Source organism: Ptychodera flava, chromosome 22, assembly GCF_041260155.1.
Source record: "Ptychodera flava strain L36383 chromosome 22, AS_Pfla_20210202, whole genome shotgun sequence".
In the NCBI taxonomy this organism is placed as follows: Eukaryota; Metazoa; Hemichordata; class Enteropneusta; family Ptychoderidae; genus Ptychodera; species Ptychodera flava.
In genome coordinates, this window is record NC_091949.1 from 8722614 (window position 1) to 8741462 (window position 18849).

Genomic DNA, 18849 nt, shown 5'->3' on the forward strand with positions numbered 1-18849 from the left:
CTTTTACTGCACTGAATTTAGAATCAACCATGCCGTTGAATCTAATTCAGTGCAGTGCAGTTATAAGTGCAGTTATACATGCTGCTATGTAGACTGTTTTGTGTCAGTAATACATTTATTCACCTGAAATTCAAATTTTATCCGTAGAACACACAATACACAATTACGGTCAAGTAATTACAAACAAAGAAGCAATAGGTCTAGTGACCTTGGTTGCTATGTATTTTTTTGCAGCCTTACAATCATAACAATCTGAACATTACATCTTGTAATAACATTCCTTTCGTAGTATTTGTCAGTTTCTTTCTGATGTGGAATACGTGTATGTTTGTTATTTGATTGGTCAGATGACGCTGCACTGTAGCAGTTTGTGTTTACATACCAGGTGCACATGTACATGTGAACGAATTGCGTCGATCAACGCAGGTTGCTCCATTCTTGCATGGTTCGCTGGCGCAGTCGTCGATGTCCTCCTCACAAAGTGGGCCAGTCCAACCAGGGAGGCAGCTGTTGGCGTAAAACAATATCAGATATGAAGGTCAACTCATTTTGAACATTCCTTCACATGCTAGGTTTAATATCTAGGTGTAAAGAAAGTTTTCAATTAATGATCAAAAGTAACCTGCATGATGACATTTCACTGGACTTGGTGTAGGCCACAGTTTTTGATGAAAGATTTTTTTATGGTACAAAATGAAATGGCTTGTAGCAAAAAAGCTATGAAAATTTTCAATTGCTTGGAAATTTAGATTTGAGAAAACCAGCTCCAGCTAACTAAATTTTAACTTGCGTTGGAATTTGGGAAGTAGAAATGAGAGCAACAACAGAGCTGATATCGAAACTTTATATGATGCAAGACGCGAGGACATAAATATTTATAAGGAATCATTACAGTTAGTGTGTTAATTTTAATACTGAAACAATGCTCATCAATATAATTTGCATAAATAATACTAATCCACCTTGAATCTCGCACTAAATGCGAAAAATGCACCATACTTTACAGCTTATGAAAGAGCTGTGGGTGAAATGCTTGGATGGATGGAATGTAGAAAAGTGAGAAATGTCAGACAGGAATTTATACCTGCAGTCAAATCCATCGATGACGGTGTTACAAATTCCATCATTTTGGCATGGCTCTGAGAGGCAATAGTCTTGCAAGTCTTCACAATGAGTTCCAGTAAATCCATGGGGACAACTGCATTCATAACCATTCACTTTATCAACACAGGTGGCGCCATTCTGACACGGGTCGGACACACAGTCATCCATGTCAATCTAAAAAAATAATATCAGAAATTGTTCAACAATGGAATTGATTCTAAAATTTTAACTTGATTCAATGTTCTACCATATACGGTATATACCAATTTCAGATGTTACCCATTTGTGATCTGATCAAAGGCAACCTTGAAAATATTGGAAACTTTAATAATAATCCCGGTATTCACAGACAATTGTGTTGAAATATCCACAGCACATATTGAAGAATTCTTTTTATACACTGAGCACACAACAGATAACAAGTTCAAACATCTTGTACAGAAATGAATGAATTTTGAAAGGTATTAATATACGTGTGGATAAAAATTGCTATTTTCCACTTATATTTCAGAAATTCAGGTTCATCTGTTGTTTGGAAAACGAAAAAGTTTTTGAAAAATTTATCCCAAATCTATTTAATAGACCATCAAAGCTAGCCCGTCTCTTCCATTAACCATAACATTAACAATATGCAATGTGATAGAGAACAAAAGCTAAATGCAACATTCTTCTATACTGTTGTAGTAAAGTCACAAAGTGAAACTAAAAAAATCACCACTGATGTAATTTTTGAAATTGTTGTTTTGGCATCCAAAAGTGACGTTAAAGTGAAAAAAACTAAAACATTATTTTGATAATATTGTTAGCAAAACAAAAACAGACCGTGGGGGAAATTGTGACTAAAAATTTACAGAGACACTCCTCTGCACTGATCGCAAAAGGGAAAGCAGTGTTTAAAAACAACACAAAAGAAACAGCAACAACAAAAGTGTTTGTGAATTTTTCACAGATGAGCCTTTAAATTCTTTGCACTGACCTCGCAGAAGTAGCCTGTAAAGCCAACAGGGCAGGTACACATGAATTTCTGACAGGAGCAGGGACCAGGCGGATCTTTTGGTGTGCAAGTACCACCATTTTTACACTCATTGGGGTCACATGGATCTGTATCAACTAGCTCACAGTGTACACCTGCAAGTTAAGCAAAAACAAGTCAATGGCGCATGTGTACGCTGTGATTATACAGATTGTCACAAACAAATCTTTTATGTCAGAGTAATTTAGCAGCAAATATGTTCATTGCATATCCCTTAACACATTCACCACCAGAATTTGGTATGAGCCATTGTAGACCTACCGTACGTACAGGGATATAAGGGAAGGTGTCAAAATCATCAATTAAAATTACAATGAAGTCTTGATTAGACCATCTGAGAGAGAAAATCAAACCTGAAAATCGTTAGAAATCTTAAAATATGAATTTTCAAGAGTTAGAAATCTTCAAAATATAAATGCCACAAAAATGCAGTATTTGTCGAGAATGTGAAAATAAAAATATTCTGAGAATGTTGGAAAACTGACATTCTTTTTGGAACTGTGAAGGATTCCTCAGATTGATAAATTATAAAAGGTACATATTTTGTACCTCCAAGGCTCTAAACTACTATGATCTGTCTAACATATTCTATAAAAGCCGTCGCTAGTTGTGGGAATCAAAACGGTGCTTAATGCCAACTTTTAAAATTGTCGGACTGTCAGACCAGCAAAAATCAAATTATATTTGACAAAATGCATTGCTTAGTTGAATACAAGACTGAAGAATTCCAGGCAGGTCTTTGCAATGCTGTAGTACAATGCAACATAACCTTAGGGGGTACAAGGGTGTTTATTCACCATAACAGTCATCCCTAGAAAACTGCTGATTTATACACTAAGGAGAATGTGGTCCATTACTCTGCAGGTTTGACATGTTGACAATAGATTTGAGAATTAAAAATATGACAAAATTTAAATGAAAATGCTTTGGCTTATATTGAATATTCTCTGCTGTTTGTCATATTTAGGTTTTTTTACTTTGTTTGTCACAACTAATCCAAATCAAATATTGAAAAACAGGAGAACACAATCATGTATATATGACAAATTAATCTGTGAGTAGACTTTATGTATACATCATCATCACTCACCTGTGTAGCCATCTTCACAGAGGCACTCATAGCTGTTATCACCGTCAACGCAAGTGCCGCCATTTTCACAGACGACGCCCGTGCAGTCGTCCTCGTCTATCTGACAGTGTCTTCCACTGAAACCCTGCGGACACTGGCAGGTATATCGGTTGACACCGTCCATGCATGTGCCACCATTCTCACAAGGTTCTGAGGCGCAGTTGTCTGAGGAAATACATTTATGCACATAAGAAAACTTATATCGTTGTGTGTTTCTCACTGAATCAAAGTGAACAGATTGGTATATGTTCTAGCATGTACATGTAGGGTGTCAATGGCTAGTCTTTTAGTTATATACACTTTCTCTGTTGACAGAAAAGACCATTAACATAACAACAATATGGTTTATTCACTGAAAAGTTTTTGTCTTTATTTTCACAAATTGTATTCCTGTTTTTTTTGCTCCATTCTCCAATTACAGATTGCAGACATATGTCATATTATCGGCCTCTGCAGTTATCTACAATTAAGACCTACTGTAAAATAAATCACAAACGATGTGATAATAATTCAAAATGTGACTAAAAACTGAATTATCAATTGAAAACATTTTCAAAAATGGAAAATGACTCCTACCTGATTTGATTTGATTTGATTTGGCAAATATTCAGGAAAACGTTAAAATACAAAATATTATTACCTATCAGTGTTTCACAGTATTTTCCTGTGTAATCTGGTGGACAGAAGCAGATAACATCCCGTACGCTGTCCACACACACTCCATCGTTCTGACATGGTTCACTGGAGCAGTCGTCAATCTTCTCTTCACACCTATCGCCACGGAAATCAGGCGGGCACAGACAGATGAAGCCATCTTCATTCTCTCTCAAGAGACACGTGCCGTTGTTCAAGCAGGGGAAACGCCTGCAAGGGTCATGGGGGATCTCACACTGGTCGCCACAGAAGCCAGGCGGACAGTCGCAGTAGTAGGAGTCCTCGGTGTCAACGCAGGTAGCGTTGTTCATGCACGGCTCACTAGCACAGCTGTAACTTTCTTCACAATGTGGACTTTGGAAGATTAAAAAAAATTACACCTGTGAGACTGTAATAAGCTCATGTATGCGCACACATGACATCATACTGTATTCTGCGAAATTTAATGAATATAAGGGTCTCTCATACATGCTAAACAGTGTTTAAAGTCCTAGTGGTATAACCACTCTAGTCATAATCTTAAAAATTCATAGTCTCTCCGAGGAAACATCAACAGAATCAACCCCTCTGACCCCCTCAAAACATTCTGGTATATTTCATGGACACTGATACATTTTCAGTGCAGTGTGTAAAAAGCATTTATTGAAGTGCATGAATTCCCATTGACTTGGAAGAGAAAAAAACAAAAAACATGATCATCAGTTATGTATCTTTTCAAAAATTTCCATGGTTCCCTTCAACCATCCTAATTTTTCATTGGCGTAAATAATAACATCTTGGGGAAGATACAAAGCAGTCACTCTGTTTGTAAAATGTATATGTCTATGGTTGCAAAATATATCCAGCAATACATTGTGGATAATGTAACCAAAGCAACCTGTACAGGTTGATTTCAGTACACAGTCAGGATCTACTAGCTGAGGGAACTGCAGATGAATAAAACTCACTGCATTGGAACTTAACCAACTGAATTAGAAGTTTGGAAGTGTGAAAATTTGATGACAAGTAGTTTGATCACAATTTCAAGTTTCTTACTAAATATAGCAGCACGACATTGGACAATGCTGCCCAAAATTAGGACAAATTTTGTTGTTGTATGCGCGGCTGTTGTTGCAGCTTATAGTCTGAGCTATATAAATTCATTCGAATAAGTGTGACTTTTAGTAGCCATTGTAACACTAGCAGGTTTTATTTTCTTCATTTAAGTGGAAAATGCTGACATATTCTATTTATGCATATTAATGAGAGAAAAAATGATGCCATTTGCGATCAGCGCTATTATGATCAGCATTTTCCTAAGACAGGATAAATCAGTGAAATAGATTGTGGGGAGTGTGAGCTGCTGACAGGGGTCTTGAACAAGAAGGACTGACTTCAAAACAAAACCTAGATACTGATTGAGTATCACGCATCTACACAGTTTCGAATCCATGGCATGACCATTGCATATAGTTTGTACAAATTTACACATGATAGTCAAAACAGAGCTGCAGACTCCCTAAAACTTAACAATAAGTTTTGTTTGTTAAGAACATACCATGTGCCTTGGGGACAGATATTCGGAATCTCAAATTTTTATAATTATTTTCTAATCTACCTTTTGTCAGGGCAAATTTTAAAACTATTAGAGTATGCAAAATTTTCACCGTCTTAGTTTTCCAAAAATCGAACGTTTTCTTTTTCTCACAGACTGAACACAGAGATGATGGGCATTTTGAATTTCAAATATCATAAATATCAGGTGAATTTGTTTCTGTGGTAACCAAATTTTGCAAGGTGACCCTTGAGTTTTATTCTTCATTTGGTAAAAGAATGGTTAAAATTTTCACTGAAGAAAGTTTGAGCAAAAGTTTAAATCTTTCACTTTTGAGGCACATACATACTACCTTGTTTATCCACTGTCCCTAATATATAATGGATTTTGCTACGTGTACCTACCCATGATATTGTGGTGGGCATTCACATTTGTAAGTGTGAGGGCAGGAGCCAGGTTGGCAAGTACCTCCATTCAAACACGGATCTTCAGAACAAGAATCTGAAAAGACAAAAAAAAGAAATTTGTACATTTGTTGAGCTGAGCTGACACTCGTACATGTCCTCACACAGAAACTGTAGCATGAAGTCAATGAGAAGTTCACATACACAAAAAATGTTGCAAGATATTCCTACATATAAATGCCATTGTTTTCTCACCAAAGAATCCTTAACTCTCGAACCAGTGCTGTCTCTAATTCACTGCAATCCAATGGTTGGCTGCAAAACTACTATTACGAACCAGACATTCTCAAAACACTCCTTTTTTGACGGGTTGATCAATTTTCAATTTCCGTTGTGGACAAATAGCATATGCTGTTTGTGTCACAAATATATAAAACAATGGGCATAAACAAATTGGCAAAAACGAGAAAATTACAGAAAAATTTGAAGACTGACCGACACAATCATCAGGACTGGTTGATCCTTTGTCAAGGGTCCTCTTTCCCTCTTCACATGGCTTACATCTACGCTTGCCAGTCTCATCTTGATAGAAACCGTAGCCACATGGACGACACGGCTCCAGCCCAGTCTTGGAATGGTGGCCCAGTGGACAGTATGCTGTAAAATTGACCAATCAGAGAGAAGATAATTCGTCAGATGTGAACTTTCTGTACAAAGTTTATATACTCATACATAGCAGTCACACAATTAATTGGAATCAAACGGCACATGCCATGATACACAGCCACAGAAACAACACTTGCAATTATACAACTAACAATTTCAGATAGTCCTGAAAAAATTTTTGGCAAGACAGAACAATACTGGCCCGCACCGAACCCCTTTTTAAATCAGGGTCCACTTAAAACAAAGCAAAGCTGTTTTCACGGGGCAACTTGAGCCGAAAGTTCTACAGACATACCCAAGTTTCGATTGACATTAGAATTTATGTTTTAATGCCATATTAGCACACAATGACATGCAAGTCATATTTCTCATATTTCTTTAATGTAGAAATTCTGACTATTTATTCTGATATCGTAAAAAATCAATCACATCCATGACATGACCGATATTTGCCATCTAAATGTTTGGCAAAATTTCCAAATTCAGAGCTGAATGAGTTGATGACACAGCAAACATAATGTGGTCTGTTTGTTTGGTATTTTTTTCCTTTACAGCTGCAGATCACATCAAGACATGAGACAAACATTTAAAAAAATTCTGTAGTGGGAACTGTGAAATTTTTATTTGATATCAAAGACGGCAAAACTGAGCAAGACAAGTTTAGAAATTTGAAGTCTTGCCACTAATCACAGTGTTCATTGTACAGGAAAAAATTAAAAGTGACTTTTTAAACTAGAGATGCTGACTGTGTCAGAATTACCGGTAGTCTACGGTAGCAGCTGCAAAAACCAAAGAAGCATAAGATTATGAAGATTTAGAGATACTGATCTTTCTTAAAGGCAGGGGGAGCCTATAAATACCCCCTATCTCCCTGGGGATTCATAATCCAACATGAGTGGCACATGGTAACAACGTCAACGAATGCTCCCGAAAATCTGGATCTTTCAACAACCATGGTGTAAATTAAAGCACTGTTCCAACATATTACGTTTGTGAATAGGGCAGTTCACAGTTTACGTCACTGTTCTCTCATTAATATGCAAAAATAAATATTTGTCCGCATTTTTAGATTACGCTTTTGAAAATTACGCATGCCAGAACGGCAAAAATACATCGCAGTGGGCGACTGCTAGTGTAACAGTGAATACTAAAAAACATATTCACGACTCAGAGTACAAGCTGCAAAAACAGCCACGCATGCAACATTGATAAAATTTGTCCGCATTTCAAGCTGTGTGTCCGATGTCGCGCGCGTACAGCTATATTTAGTAACAAACCTGTAACCGTGAACAGCGCTATACTTGTGGCATCACCCTGTTGGCGAAATTCTCTCATTTTTTCCATTTTAAGTTGATTTTTTATGCCAAAACTGCTTCGATGATGTGTTCGAAGCGTCCAACAGACAATAGATGAAAGCATTCAAACAGCTGCCAATCACGAGGGGACGCGCAAAGGTGCAAACGATCAAACATTTGTTGTGTACATCGGATCGATTACGATGTCAACAATGAATAAACGATTCTTACTACTGAAAAAAAACTTGACCAACGGTTACTGAACGCGCGCCTCAATGAATTCAGACACAAACGGACTACTTCATGGTTTCAAGCAGATTGCCTCTCCCTTTTTGTTCGTTGATATGTGTACCTGTAGGCCTATGAATGGGTGATGTGTATGTTGACCTGCAGTACGATATTTTACGATAGATCGCTTTTGGAAGTATGTTGTGGCCTAGCCCTGCGTACGATGACGTGTATTCCCGGCGTTATACGGCCTCCCATCACAGCTCTGCTGATTACCATGGACAAAACCGGCAACATGCGGATCCAATTTGGACGGAGCACGAAAAACTACTTTCTAACAGTTTTCGGCCGAAATCAACTCGATTCCGATCTACATGTATGCAGCCTACCCAAACCACTCAACCGCTCACAGACTGCGAAAATAAAATGCTCTCGTGACGTCCAAAACCGTTGTTTGCTCGCGATGCACGGTCAATGGCTCATGCAGTGGACGGGCATTGGATACGTTCATGCCACGATTACATGTATACAGGTGCCCATGAGCTTCATTATTTCCTGTCGGGTCGGGGCGATGAAACTAAATCGTGATTGATTCATCTCTGTCGGATTTGACCAAAAAAAACACTTGACAAAAATTATAGCGTCAAATGTTGACCGTCCAGACTGAAACATGATAAAAGGTCAGAAGATCGCCGTGATCGGTGATGTCGTTCTTCTCTATACGTTTTTCTGAGCTAGATTTTACTAAATTGTTCGAGTATTAGCTGACGTTTTTTAGAAAACTTAATCAACTTTTCTTTCCCAACCAGGGCACAACATTACCTTTTTGCTTTCATGGTAACCTAGGATGAATTAAATCGCAGGACTCTTATGTTCTTCATAGATTGTCTGTGACTGATTTTGCTATCCCAATATCGATATTGCGTTCGCACTCGGGTGTCTTGAAACTTACGTCATTCACTGAAATAGTTTTCGGACAAACTCAAGAAATTCGACAACTACGAACGAATAGTTGGCAAAATTTACAGAGACAAGCAATAATAATTATGGTCATTTTACCGTCTTTTTTACCATTTTTGCCGTCTTTAGATAAGCGGACTCGCTTGACGGAAACAGTATATAACGATCTGAGTTCCTATATTTTTGCCCTACCGTGCGAGTGTAGTATTCGAATGAGTGAGATCATAATCTTACGCTGTTCCGAGTGGTCTGGAGATTTTTTATAATATACAATAAATTGACCTTATCAAAAGTACTCTGTTTTACATTGCTTGGATATTGATATTTTTTCCATACGTTTTGACTGTTGATTTGAAGTCTTTTGATTCTCCATTGGCAGCAGCACATGTACGGTTACAACCGCCATGTGATGACCAGAGTGTGATTGTAAAGTTGTCGGGAAGTTGTTCAGAAGAAAAATCATTTTGTATTCTGGCTTCAGTTCGGGATTTTTCAAGATAAACAAATCATTATACATTTCCTACGTCTTTGAAACGGGGATTATGGTAATCTTTCATGTGATGAAAATTTTGTGAACGTCTTTGTAATGTGTTCCCACGATGAGTGTGAACTGATTCTTTGTTAGTAAAAATCGTCAGAAATGGTCCAGTGACCGTGATAAAATAAACACAGATGCAAAACCATTGCGAGGAAGATAGTAAGAAATTCACATTGCAATATTTGCTGTCGTATTTCTCAGCAGGAATAACCCATTTTTACACGTTGTGTATAAGAACAGCAAGCAGGTGTTCGGCGGTCAATTGCTTCTATCATAATGATCTTGATCGCAGCTATTTGGCGAGAAGACAGCGGGTACTTATAATCTCGCAAAATTATTGATATCATGTCTTTGTATAGAAAATTTTCGATCGGAGGCAGCTCAAATCAACAGCCGTGATATATTCGGAATCGTGTTCTCAATGGACACCGAACTACCTGCTATCAACAGTACGTTATGTACCATCGGCGGTAACACATTGGTCGTAATCTTGTCTAATTCTGCCCCGCCGTTTGTACCGTCCAGAAATTTCAAAGCAAGATTTTTTTTTACCCTGACATATAATACAGCGACCTTGCACACTAATGATCATTCCACTGTTTCTGTTGGGGTTTGTTGGTTTTTTAATTTGCTCCGTCGAGCCCGGCACAGTTGACTGGGACCCGGTCGGTTTGGGGTCGTTTAGTCCAGAAACCTGCAGCAGAGTTCTGTATGATCACCGTTCGGCATTTGGGTGATTTTTTGGCCAAAGTAATGCAGTAACAATGTACGCCAGATTCCTTGTGTTGTTTTTGTCACAACCGTCATACGCGTATACGGACGGTTTTCGATCAAAAACGGTAGTAATATCCAGTGCTCGTAAATGCGTGCAAAATTTATTCAGTGACTGTTTACGCAGCAGTCGTGAATACGACTAGGATTTACCACCACGTAACAACTGTAAACACCGCATCAACAGTCCATACGAAAATTTTGTGCTGAATCGAGGGAGATAACAATTGCGGTAGAAAAGGTCAGTCCATCAAAGTTGTTGATCGGAAAAATCTTCACTGAGCGCCAACTACATGAGTGGCTGTTATAGTTGTACACGTAGTTCTATGGGCTTTCCACTGTCCCTTGTTACGAGCTATGTTCAAAGTGCGTCAAGCTACGAATATTTTCATGTACTGAGTTACAGACATCGGTGAAGTACCGGGTACATTGATTTTGTTCAAAACCACTGCCTGTTTGTTCTTCGTGTTGTTTTTTGTGTCCCTAACGTCGACTGGCTCTATGTGCGGACAAACATAGCAGTCGGGATTAAGATTTCCTGGATAAATAGATTTATTCCGCCTCTGACGAAAAGATACACACTGTTTTACATGTGCCACTCCTAGGCCCTGGGATCGATTTCCATACCTTTCTTCAGATCTACTATATCTGTTAGCTTCACCCTGTTCACCCCAGATTCCATGTTAACAGGTCCACATTCACCATTGACAACAATAAATTTGGGCCAAACTATTGTGATGAAAGGGTGAAACTTCTCACCCCCCTCCCCGACGAGACTGTAGTACACTTCTATTATTTTCAACACTGTGGGTGGGCTTATTATATAGAGGCAAATGGGGCTGACAGAGTCCAGTTATCTGTACTTACCACCGCACTCATTGGATCCAGGGTGGCTGAATTGACCTTCATCGCAGGGTGAACACTCCATATTACCACGTCCTGATGCGTAATAATTAGCTGGGCAGAGATTGCATGGGAAGAGTCCATCCGTAGAGAAATGTCCTGGCGGGCACATTGCTGTAGAAAATACAAATCAGGATAGAGTTCTCTGAAGGGATGTTGGTGTATTAAGTAAAAGAAAAAAATATTTTGCAGAGTTGCATAAAGAGAATCTGTATTTAAGCTATAAAATCAAGATGCTCTAGTTCATCAAATCTGAAACTTTTGCTGCAAACACAGACTCCACAACAATGGTGACTCATTTTCTTGGTTTTTTTTGAGCAGCATTCTATGCAATAGAATTAAAGTTTCCATGGAAAGCAAGATAGATAGCTTTGATTGAGTTCACTAATTTATTAAATTAAATTTATTCACTTATTTTCATACGAGCAGCAACAATCTGTATCACACTGACAAAGCAGTTAATACATGAGAAGAATTGTTTTTGCTGTGATGAAAACTTTGGACCATCTTGTTTTCATACTTTCATTTTCTCTTATTACTTTCTGAACACCACTGTTGTCAATCAACATAAAGCTCCTTAACTATTAGAAAATTACCTGGCCTCTTCAACTGTTTGAAATTACTGAGCCTACTCATGCGTTTGAACATTATAAAAGATTTTTTAGTGGAGTCCTATTAAAATATTTGAAAATGATAAGCTGGAGTCTTTGGCTATTTCAAAGTTAAAAAGGCTTTGTGCTAGTCTGAAAATTTTAAAGACCCTTAACTGTTCGGAAATTGAGCACATCAATTGAGTTTGAACTTACGAACACATCTGTCTCCATGTTTCACTCCTTCATGTCGTGTGGAATGGTCGTCTGGACAGTCCTTGCATGCCGTCTGGCCGTGTTCATCCTGGTAGTATCCAACCGGGCAACTGACGCAGACTCCATCTTCTTCATAGGTACCTGGGGTACATTTCACTGTGAAGCCAATGACATTGTTTTGTGTTCATTGCTTTATTATCAGCTTGAACTCTTCAAAAACTGTCACATCATTTATTGATAATATTCATGCAAAGTTTGTGCTTGTAAGTTATATACATGTATGCTAATCCATTTATCAACTACATATTCTTGGTGAATATTCATGGATTGCATCGTGCAGTGTAGTGTACGCTATATTCTTACATCCCTGGTTTTCAGCCACATCTAATCATCAAAATTTATGTTTTAATCCTTGATACAACACCAAAACATTGATGTCCTTATGCCAGCCAGAACAAGGGTAAAAGTTACACTTCACTAAAATAACGTTAAGTTAATATTTTTCTTACTAAAAATAGTAAACAATCAAATCACACAACAGTGGCTTATCAAAATTGATGGATGATGTCAATGTATCTTTCAGTTACAATTGGACAGTCAGCTGACGAATATATTCATACAACTTTTGTGAAATACACAAATACTGGTATATTGGTTCACACACACACACACACACACACATACACACATACACATACATACATAGTATATTGGCTGAAAAGTGAAGAACTGAAACACATACGGCAAGAGCAATCCTTCATGGCATATCCTTTTGGACAATGACAACTGGAGTTGATCTTGATGAACTTGTCATCCTGGATAACGTCTGGGCAATCTTCCCACCGACTGGAGTCCTCCGGAAAGATTGCGTCCTTGCCTTCCCATTCTAGAACTTTATCGCCAACGCTGTCTCGGCAGGATTTGTACTCAGAGCAGTCTAGCAGACTCCTGTTGCCAGTGACAACCACGGTGAATTCAAGCAAAACGATGTACTGGAACAAACAAATAAAAATATGTAACCATTGAAAAAAATGAGTTGTGGTCCAACCAATATTGGTGAAAGACTTAAAGGGGAAGTTTACCAAGGATGATTTTTACATATGTGCTAGCTTTGCAGTCACTTACCCCGGAAAAGCTATTTTCGCCATTTATTATAACTCATGCGATTTTTTACAGAAACCGATAAAAATAGTACAGGAAGTTGCATTTTAGGCCTTCATCAACTCCATGTTTTGAATCAAGGGGAAAAAGCTCCAGGCTTGGAGCTTGCATAACGTGATATGGAAGGGACCATCTTCCGATGGGTATTGCATTGTCCACTCATCCATGCTCAAACCAGACTGTGCATATTTACATAACTATTGTTTAAGCTGAGCATCCTTGCATAATGATGAATCACTTATAATAAACTGTCCATTGTTAGATTTTGTGTTGCTGTTCACTACTAACCACCGAATCTACCACAAGCTTCAGGAATATATGGTTATAGGAATATAGTCAGAACTATCACTTCACTCCATTGTTAAACGGCAGGGAAAGCTTGTGGTAGATTGGTGAACTTCCCCTTTAATTGACAGACAAATCAAGAGGGTCAATAGGTGAGTGAGTCCTATGTTCAACGACATGTGTTCCGATGCACTGACCGTATAAAGCCCTAAAATTTTGCTATAACCTGCTCGAGGAATTTGGTTTTAGAAATATTTGAAGAGAGTGAGCTTCTGTCTTCCTACAGTGTATATAATATCTTTTAATGTTGACTGCACCACAGGGAAAGACTTTATGGACTTGAAAATTTTTACAGTACTTTTCTAGTCTACTGCTTGTTGGGGTTCATCTTGGAGAAAAGGAAAAGTTCGAAAATTGAAAATTCTATTTTTCCTTATTGTGTCAACACAAGGGTGGCAGCCATTTTGAATTTCAGAAAAGGTAAACAGTAAGTGATTTGTTTCTTTGCATGGTGACCCCTGATTTTTATTCTTGATTTGGTGAGAGAATTGTTGAACGTTTCATACAGGAAAATTTGACCTACAGAGTATGTTTTCACATCTGAGGCATGCATGCTACTGGTACCTTATATAATGCAATTACAAGGTTCAATCTAAAGAAGATTGAAAGCAAGGAGCATATTTGCAATTTTGTCTTAAGTCTGCAGCATATTCCAACTTTGTCAACGGCTACAGAATGGCCTCTTACCCTGTTATCGTGGCTGGGGCATATGCACTCAGGCTCTGGTTCACAATCTTCACTTTCTGTGGCTTTCTTCCTCGAACCACTACCGCTGCAGTTGTTACTGTTCTTCTTTTTGCTGCCACTAGCGGCGTCACAATAGCACTCGCAGTCGTCGTCCTCACTGTTACTGTTAGTGCTCGAACTCGGGTCCTTCTTACGGCCCATTGCATAATACCCGCAGACCTGTCCACTGTTGTTTTCTGGCCTATGTCGGCTGTCCGTCTTTCTATTGCCACCACTGCCGCTATTGCTATCGTTTCCATGCTCGCGACATTTTTTCCCGTTGCTACTGGGGCTACTTACAGACTCAGTGGCCTTCTTCCTGTCTTCGTTGCTTTCACTTGAAGTGCTTCCGGTGTTTTGTGACCCTGTGTTAGACGGATTACTTCCAGTGTCACTACCACTGCCACTTCCACTTTCTCTTTCCTGTTTCAGTATGAAGAAATAATAACACTGCTCCGTCACATTAAAACAATTAAAATAGTGTCAAGGACACTGTGCTCCCATTTTATCAAAATAATGAGTATTAGTACACGCATGACATTGCATTCCTGCAGAATGATTACTGAGAAAATTCCACTGCAAGTGCAAATCAATCTTGTACCCAAGCAATATGAAATTATCCACCTCACAATAACCTTTGCACCTACTTTGAAAGAGACGGGAGAAACAGTTTTAAAGAGGAGTTTTTGACCGAAATTGGCAAAGATTGCCCAAAAATACAAATATGCAAATTTCACCATGATTTCAATGGATCCTATTTTGGTCATCGCAAGGAACCTGTAAGCCAAATTTTAAAACAAACACCATTGGTTTTACATAATTTTTTGACAAAAATGGAAAAATCTGTTCAAAGACCAATAACATTCTCAGTATGGATGATTAGTTTTGAAACCATCATTTACTTCTAATGAAAGTAGATGTTTTGAACTTGATATCTCATATTTTTTAAGATATAATGGAAGTAAAATGTGACAAAGTTCAACTTAAAAGAAAATATTCACAAGATAATGCATACCCGATGTACTTTGAAGATTTTGACTTCATAATCAAGTTTTATGTTTTCTACAATTTCATCACTGCATTCTGACAACAGATTTGCATCTGTGATGATTTCGTCAATCAGTTGGTAGTATGTGTTCATACAGTCATCACCAGGTTCACATTCTGCTGAGTAGTTGGCGGCCAATACGACACTGCAGTCTGGAATCTCGTACGCTGGTTTCGAAAGTGAAAAAATGGAAATAGAACAGTGGAAAACCAAAAAAATTAGAAACATTAACAGAAAAACACAAGAAGCTAATGAATTTGTAGCACTTTAAGTTGTCCAGACTAAGACTCTTGTGGCAGTATGCACCTCAAGACTCCATACTTTGGCGAGACTTCGAGGAAACTTTACGCCATTTCTTTCTAAATTAAGGTACCGGTAGTATGCGCCTTTAAAGTGAAATTTTCGTTCTAACTTTCCTCAAGGAATTGTTCAACCATTCTTTTTCAAAAACAAGAATGAAATTAAGGGCTCACTGTGTATTTTTATTTACTAGAGAAACAAATTATCCAAAATTTACTAATATTTGAAATTCAAAATGGCCGCCATCCCTGTTTTAGCTCTATGGAGAAAAATAAAATTTGATTTTCGAAAAACTAAGGCTGAGAAAATTTTTGTTGCACCAAGAGCTTTAAAATGAGCCCTCACAAGTGGTAGATCAGAAAAGAATTGTGAAAATTTGAGAGTAAGAATATCTGTCCTCAAGGCGCATACTCACTTCAGATCACAGCAGGGATCATTGAGCAAGTTTCCTAAGTACAGAAACAAGTAACCCAAAATTTGCCGATATTTATGATTACAAATAGTCATGATAACCTTATACCTATGTTAACTCAAAGCAGGAAAGATCAAACTTTCTGTTTTCACAAAAAAGACTCTGTCAATTGTTTATAATCTCCACATGCTTAAAAATGAGTCCACATTCGCAGCATATTGGTAAAGAACTGTAAGAACTTGAGTGTCTGAAAAATTGTTCCTGAAGCACATTCCACCTGAAAGAGAAAATCTCTCTCAATCCTAGACACTGAGTATGTTGATGAACAAGCTTATTCCCATTGTCTCATAAAATTAACAGAAGCTCAAAGAAAAAATTCCACAAGATTGGATGAAAAATCAAAAGTTCAAGAGAGCGCCCTCTAAGGCTCATCTGAAACTAATTAGCTCCCTTCGTTTTTTCATTTCATACACAGCTTGATATTGGTATTATTTTGAATTTTCTTAATCTTGATCACTGCAACATATTCAGAAAGGTGTGAATAAAAGTACACAACGAAATGTGTATGTATTCATAGAATACTATGATGGATATGTTAAACTTTGCCGGCTGTGCTACAATATGTAAAAGTGAAGTTTTATAGGGGTTTTGTGCCCGAAGTGACCCTAACTCAACTCAAGTCCCTGGGTAAATAGTAGCACCATAAGTTTCAGCCTTGTTTTGGACAACAGATTTTATAATATCTCATCTATCAGACTTACGTGAACATCCGGGCACATAATTATTAGGAATCCATCCCTGAGTAGCAGAACAGACATATCCAGCTGATCCAGGTGTCAGCTCTGGCAGTGGCTGAACAAATTCCTGGCCACCTGGGCAGCCAACGTTACAGACAAATCCCCCTCCAATGGGAGAGCCACAATTCATCTCACCGTCAGGGGGTATCATCAGGGACCACTGCGGACAACCATCCACTGAAAGACAGACCAAAAAATCAATCATGACCTGTGAGTGAATTGATCAGTATCAAAAGACAAATCAATCAATATCAATCAATTGATGTACACATCAGTGTCTTCAAATCTATCAGGCGAAATTTTCGCAATCTGTCATCACAAACACGGGCATACACAAGAACAAAACGTGGAGGATAAACATCAAAATATGAAATTCCACTCAATGAATCAATCGTATTAATTGCAAAAAGAGCTTCTGTCAGCTCTAATAACTTTTAATTTCTTGCAGCAAAGTAGTAGAAGTCAGTTTCAACATACATTGTTCACAGTATGTACCGGTAGCTAAGAAACACGACAAAAAATACCTGTGCTACGATTAGAAAATTTGCTCAAAGCTAAGGACACAACAGACTTCAAAAGTAGAATTTCACTTTGAAAAGCTAAAGTAGTGTTATGCACAGCTTTGGTGAAAGTCAAGAACTATCTATTTTATAAAAATGGAGACATAATGACAATTCTATTTAAATTGGCAAAACATCCAATCATTAGAGCCTTTTGTGTCAGAATATGTAGATCATCAGTCTGTAACTTCTCACTGATTTGAGTGAACTTCATGTCAATTTGGAAAAGTAAACTTGCATTGTCGTAAAATGAAAAAAGTATTAACACAATTGGAACTAATTTGGGATAATAGGATAGTGAACTAATGTCAGTTTAATCTGGAAACGTACGCTCACCTGCTTTTCTCTTTAAGGAATGCACTTGTTTTGTTGAGTAATTTGTAATATTACAACATTCAGCGATACAGCACCCAGAAATTTGAAAAATATAAAGATCTAATTGTCCCAAATTAGTTCCAATAGTGTTTATTCTAATCACTTTAATACCCCCCAAATATAATCCATTTTTAAAGATCACAGATTAGAAACTGGAGAATATCTGCTTAAAACTGTTTTCCTAACGTTCTGTAAAGAATGTCAAATTATGCTTATTGAGATAAACACTAACAAAATGTAAATATGGCTCTGGCTTTGAAATTAAGCAGACAAGACTTACAGGTAACGATGACACCAAACCAACATTCTCCAACATTGCCAGCCGCATCATAGGCAGACACTTTGACATATATGTAGCTGTATGTTGGAATGACAAAGGTTTCCTCAGCGTACTCAATACGGACTACCCCGACATTATCTGTAGCTTGCACTGAGTTGAGGTACGTCTGCAAGTTAACAGAAACATTCCTGTCTTGCGTCTTTATTACCTCAACTTGTGGACATGAAATCACTGGGGGCTCCATATCTGGCAAAAAAAGCAGACGAGCATTGTTAAACCCTGCTTTTTTCTACGCAGAGCACGATTCTCAATGAATATTATACACTGTGATAAGGAGTCATTTAATGTGATTTGCATATGATAATGGTAATATACCATAATAATGATAATTAGGATATGCTTTGCATACTACAAAAATAATCATTGATACACTTTACATAAACGTCCCCACAAATAACCTTAGAATTGTTACAGTATATTACATTTCATCTTTGAGTTTCAGTTCTTGTTCATATAACAATGTTACATTTGATGAATAAAAACATTAAATTATGCAAAGTGTATTAATGAGCATTATTTGAATACGCAAATCAACCAATAATGACTTATCGGTTGAGGATATTCACTGCCTTGAAATCACGTGTCATCTCTTACAATTTGCTCCATTTGTACCCATAACCTCGCCGATGCTGGCCTGTGCCTATGAGTATACAACTACAATTATTCCCCTACTACTGTGTTTTGGCAGCTGTTGAAATGATTCTCGTAAACTCTTTGGTAGCCTCCATTTCATTGGACTTTTACACTTTCTTGTATGCTT

At 37.7% G+C, this 18849-nt stretch overlaps 1 protein-coding gene across 1 annotated transcript in view; it reads right to left on the reverse strand.

The window, feature by feature from the left end:
- Positions 1 to 18849, reverse strand: part of LOC139122612 (uncharacterized) — a 46620-nt gene that overhangs the window by 16141 nt on the left and 11630 nt on the right. Inside the window, exons 9-22 of the mRNA XM_070688173.1 lie at positions 18030 to 18275; positions 16779 to 16991; positions 15273 to 15472; positions 14219 to 14680; positions 12768 to 13017; positions 12026 to 12181; positions 11184 to 11333; positions 6354 to 6515; positions 5859 to 5955; positions 3907 to 4274; positions 3228 to 3431; positions 2081 to 2232; positions 1085 to 1278; positions 383 to 507 (exon numbers count right to left, since the gene is read on the reverse strand). Coding sequence (XP_070544274.1) covers positions 383 to 507; positions 1085 to 1278; positions 2081 to 2232; positions 3228 to 3431; positions 3907 to 4274; positions 5859 to 5955; positions 6354 to 6515; positions 11184 to 11333; positions 12026 to 12181; positions 12768 to 13017; positions 14219 to 14680; positions 15273 to 15472; positions 16779 to 16991; positions 18030 to 18275 — 2979 coding nt within the window. The remainder of the gene's footprint in view (positions 1 to 382; positions 508 to 1084; positions 1279 to 2080; positions 2233 to 3227; positions 3432 to 3906; positions 4275 to 5858; positions 5956 to 6353; positions 6516 to 11183; positions 11334 to 12025; positions 12182 to 12767; positions 13018 to 14218; positions 14681 to 15272; positions 15473 to 16778; positions 16992 to 18029; positions 18276 to 18849) is intronic.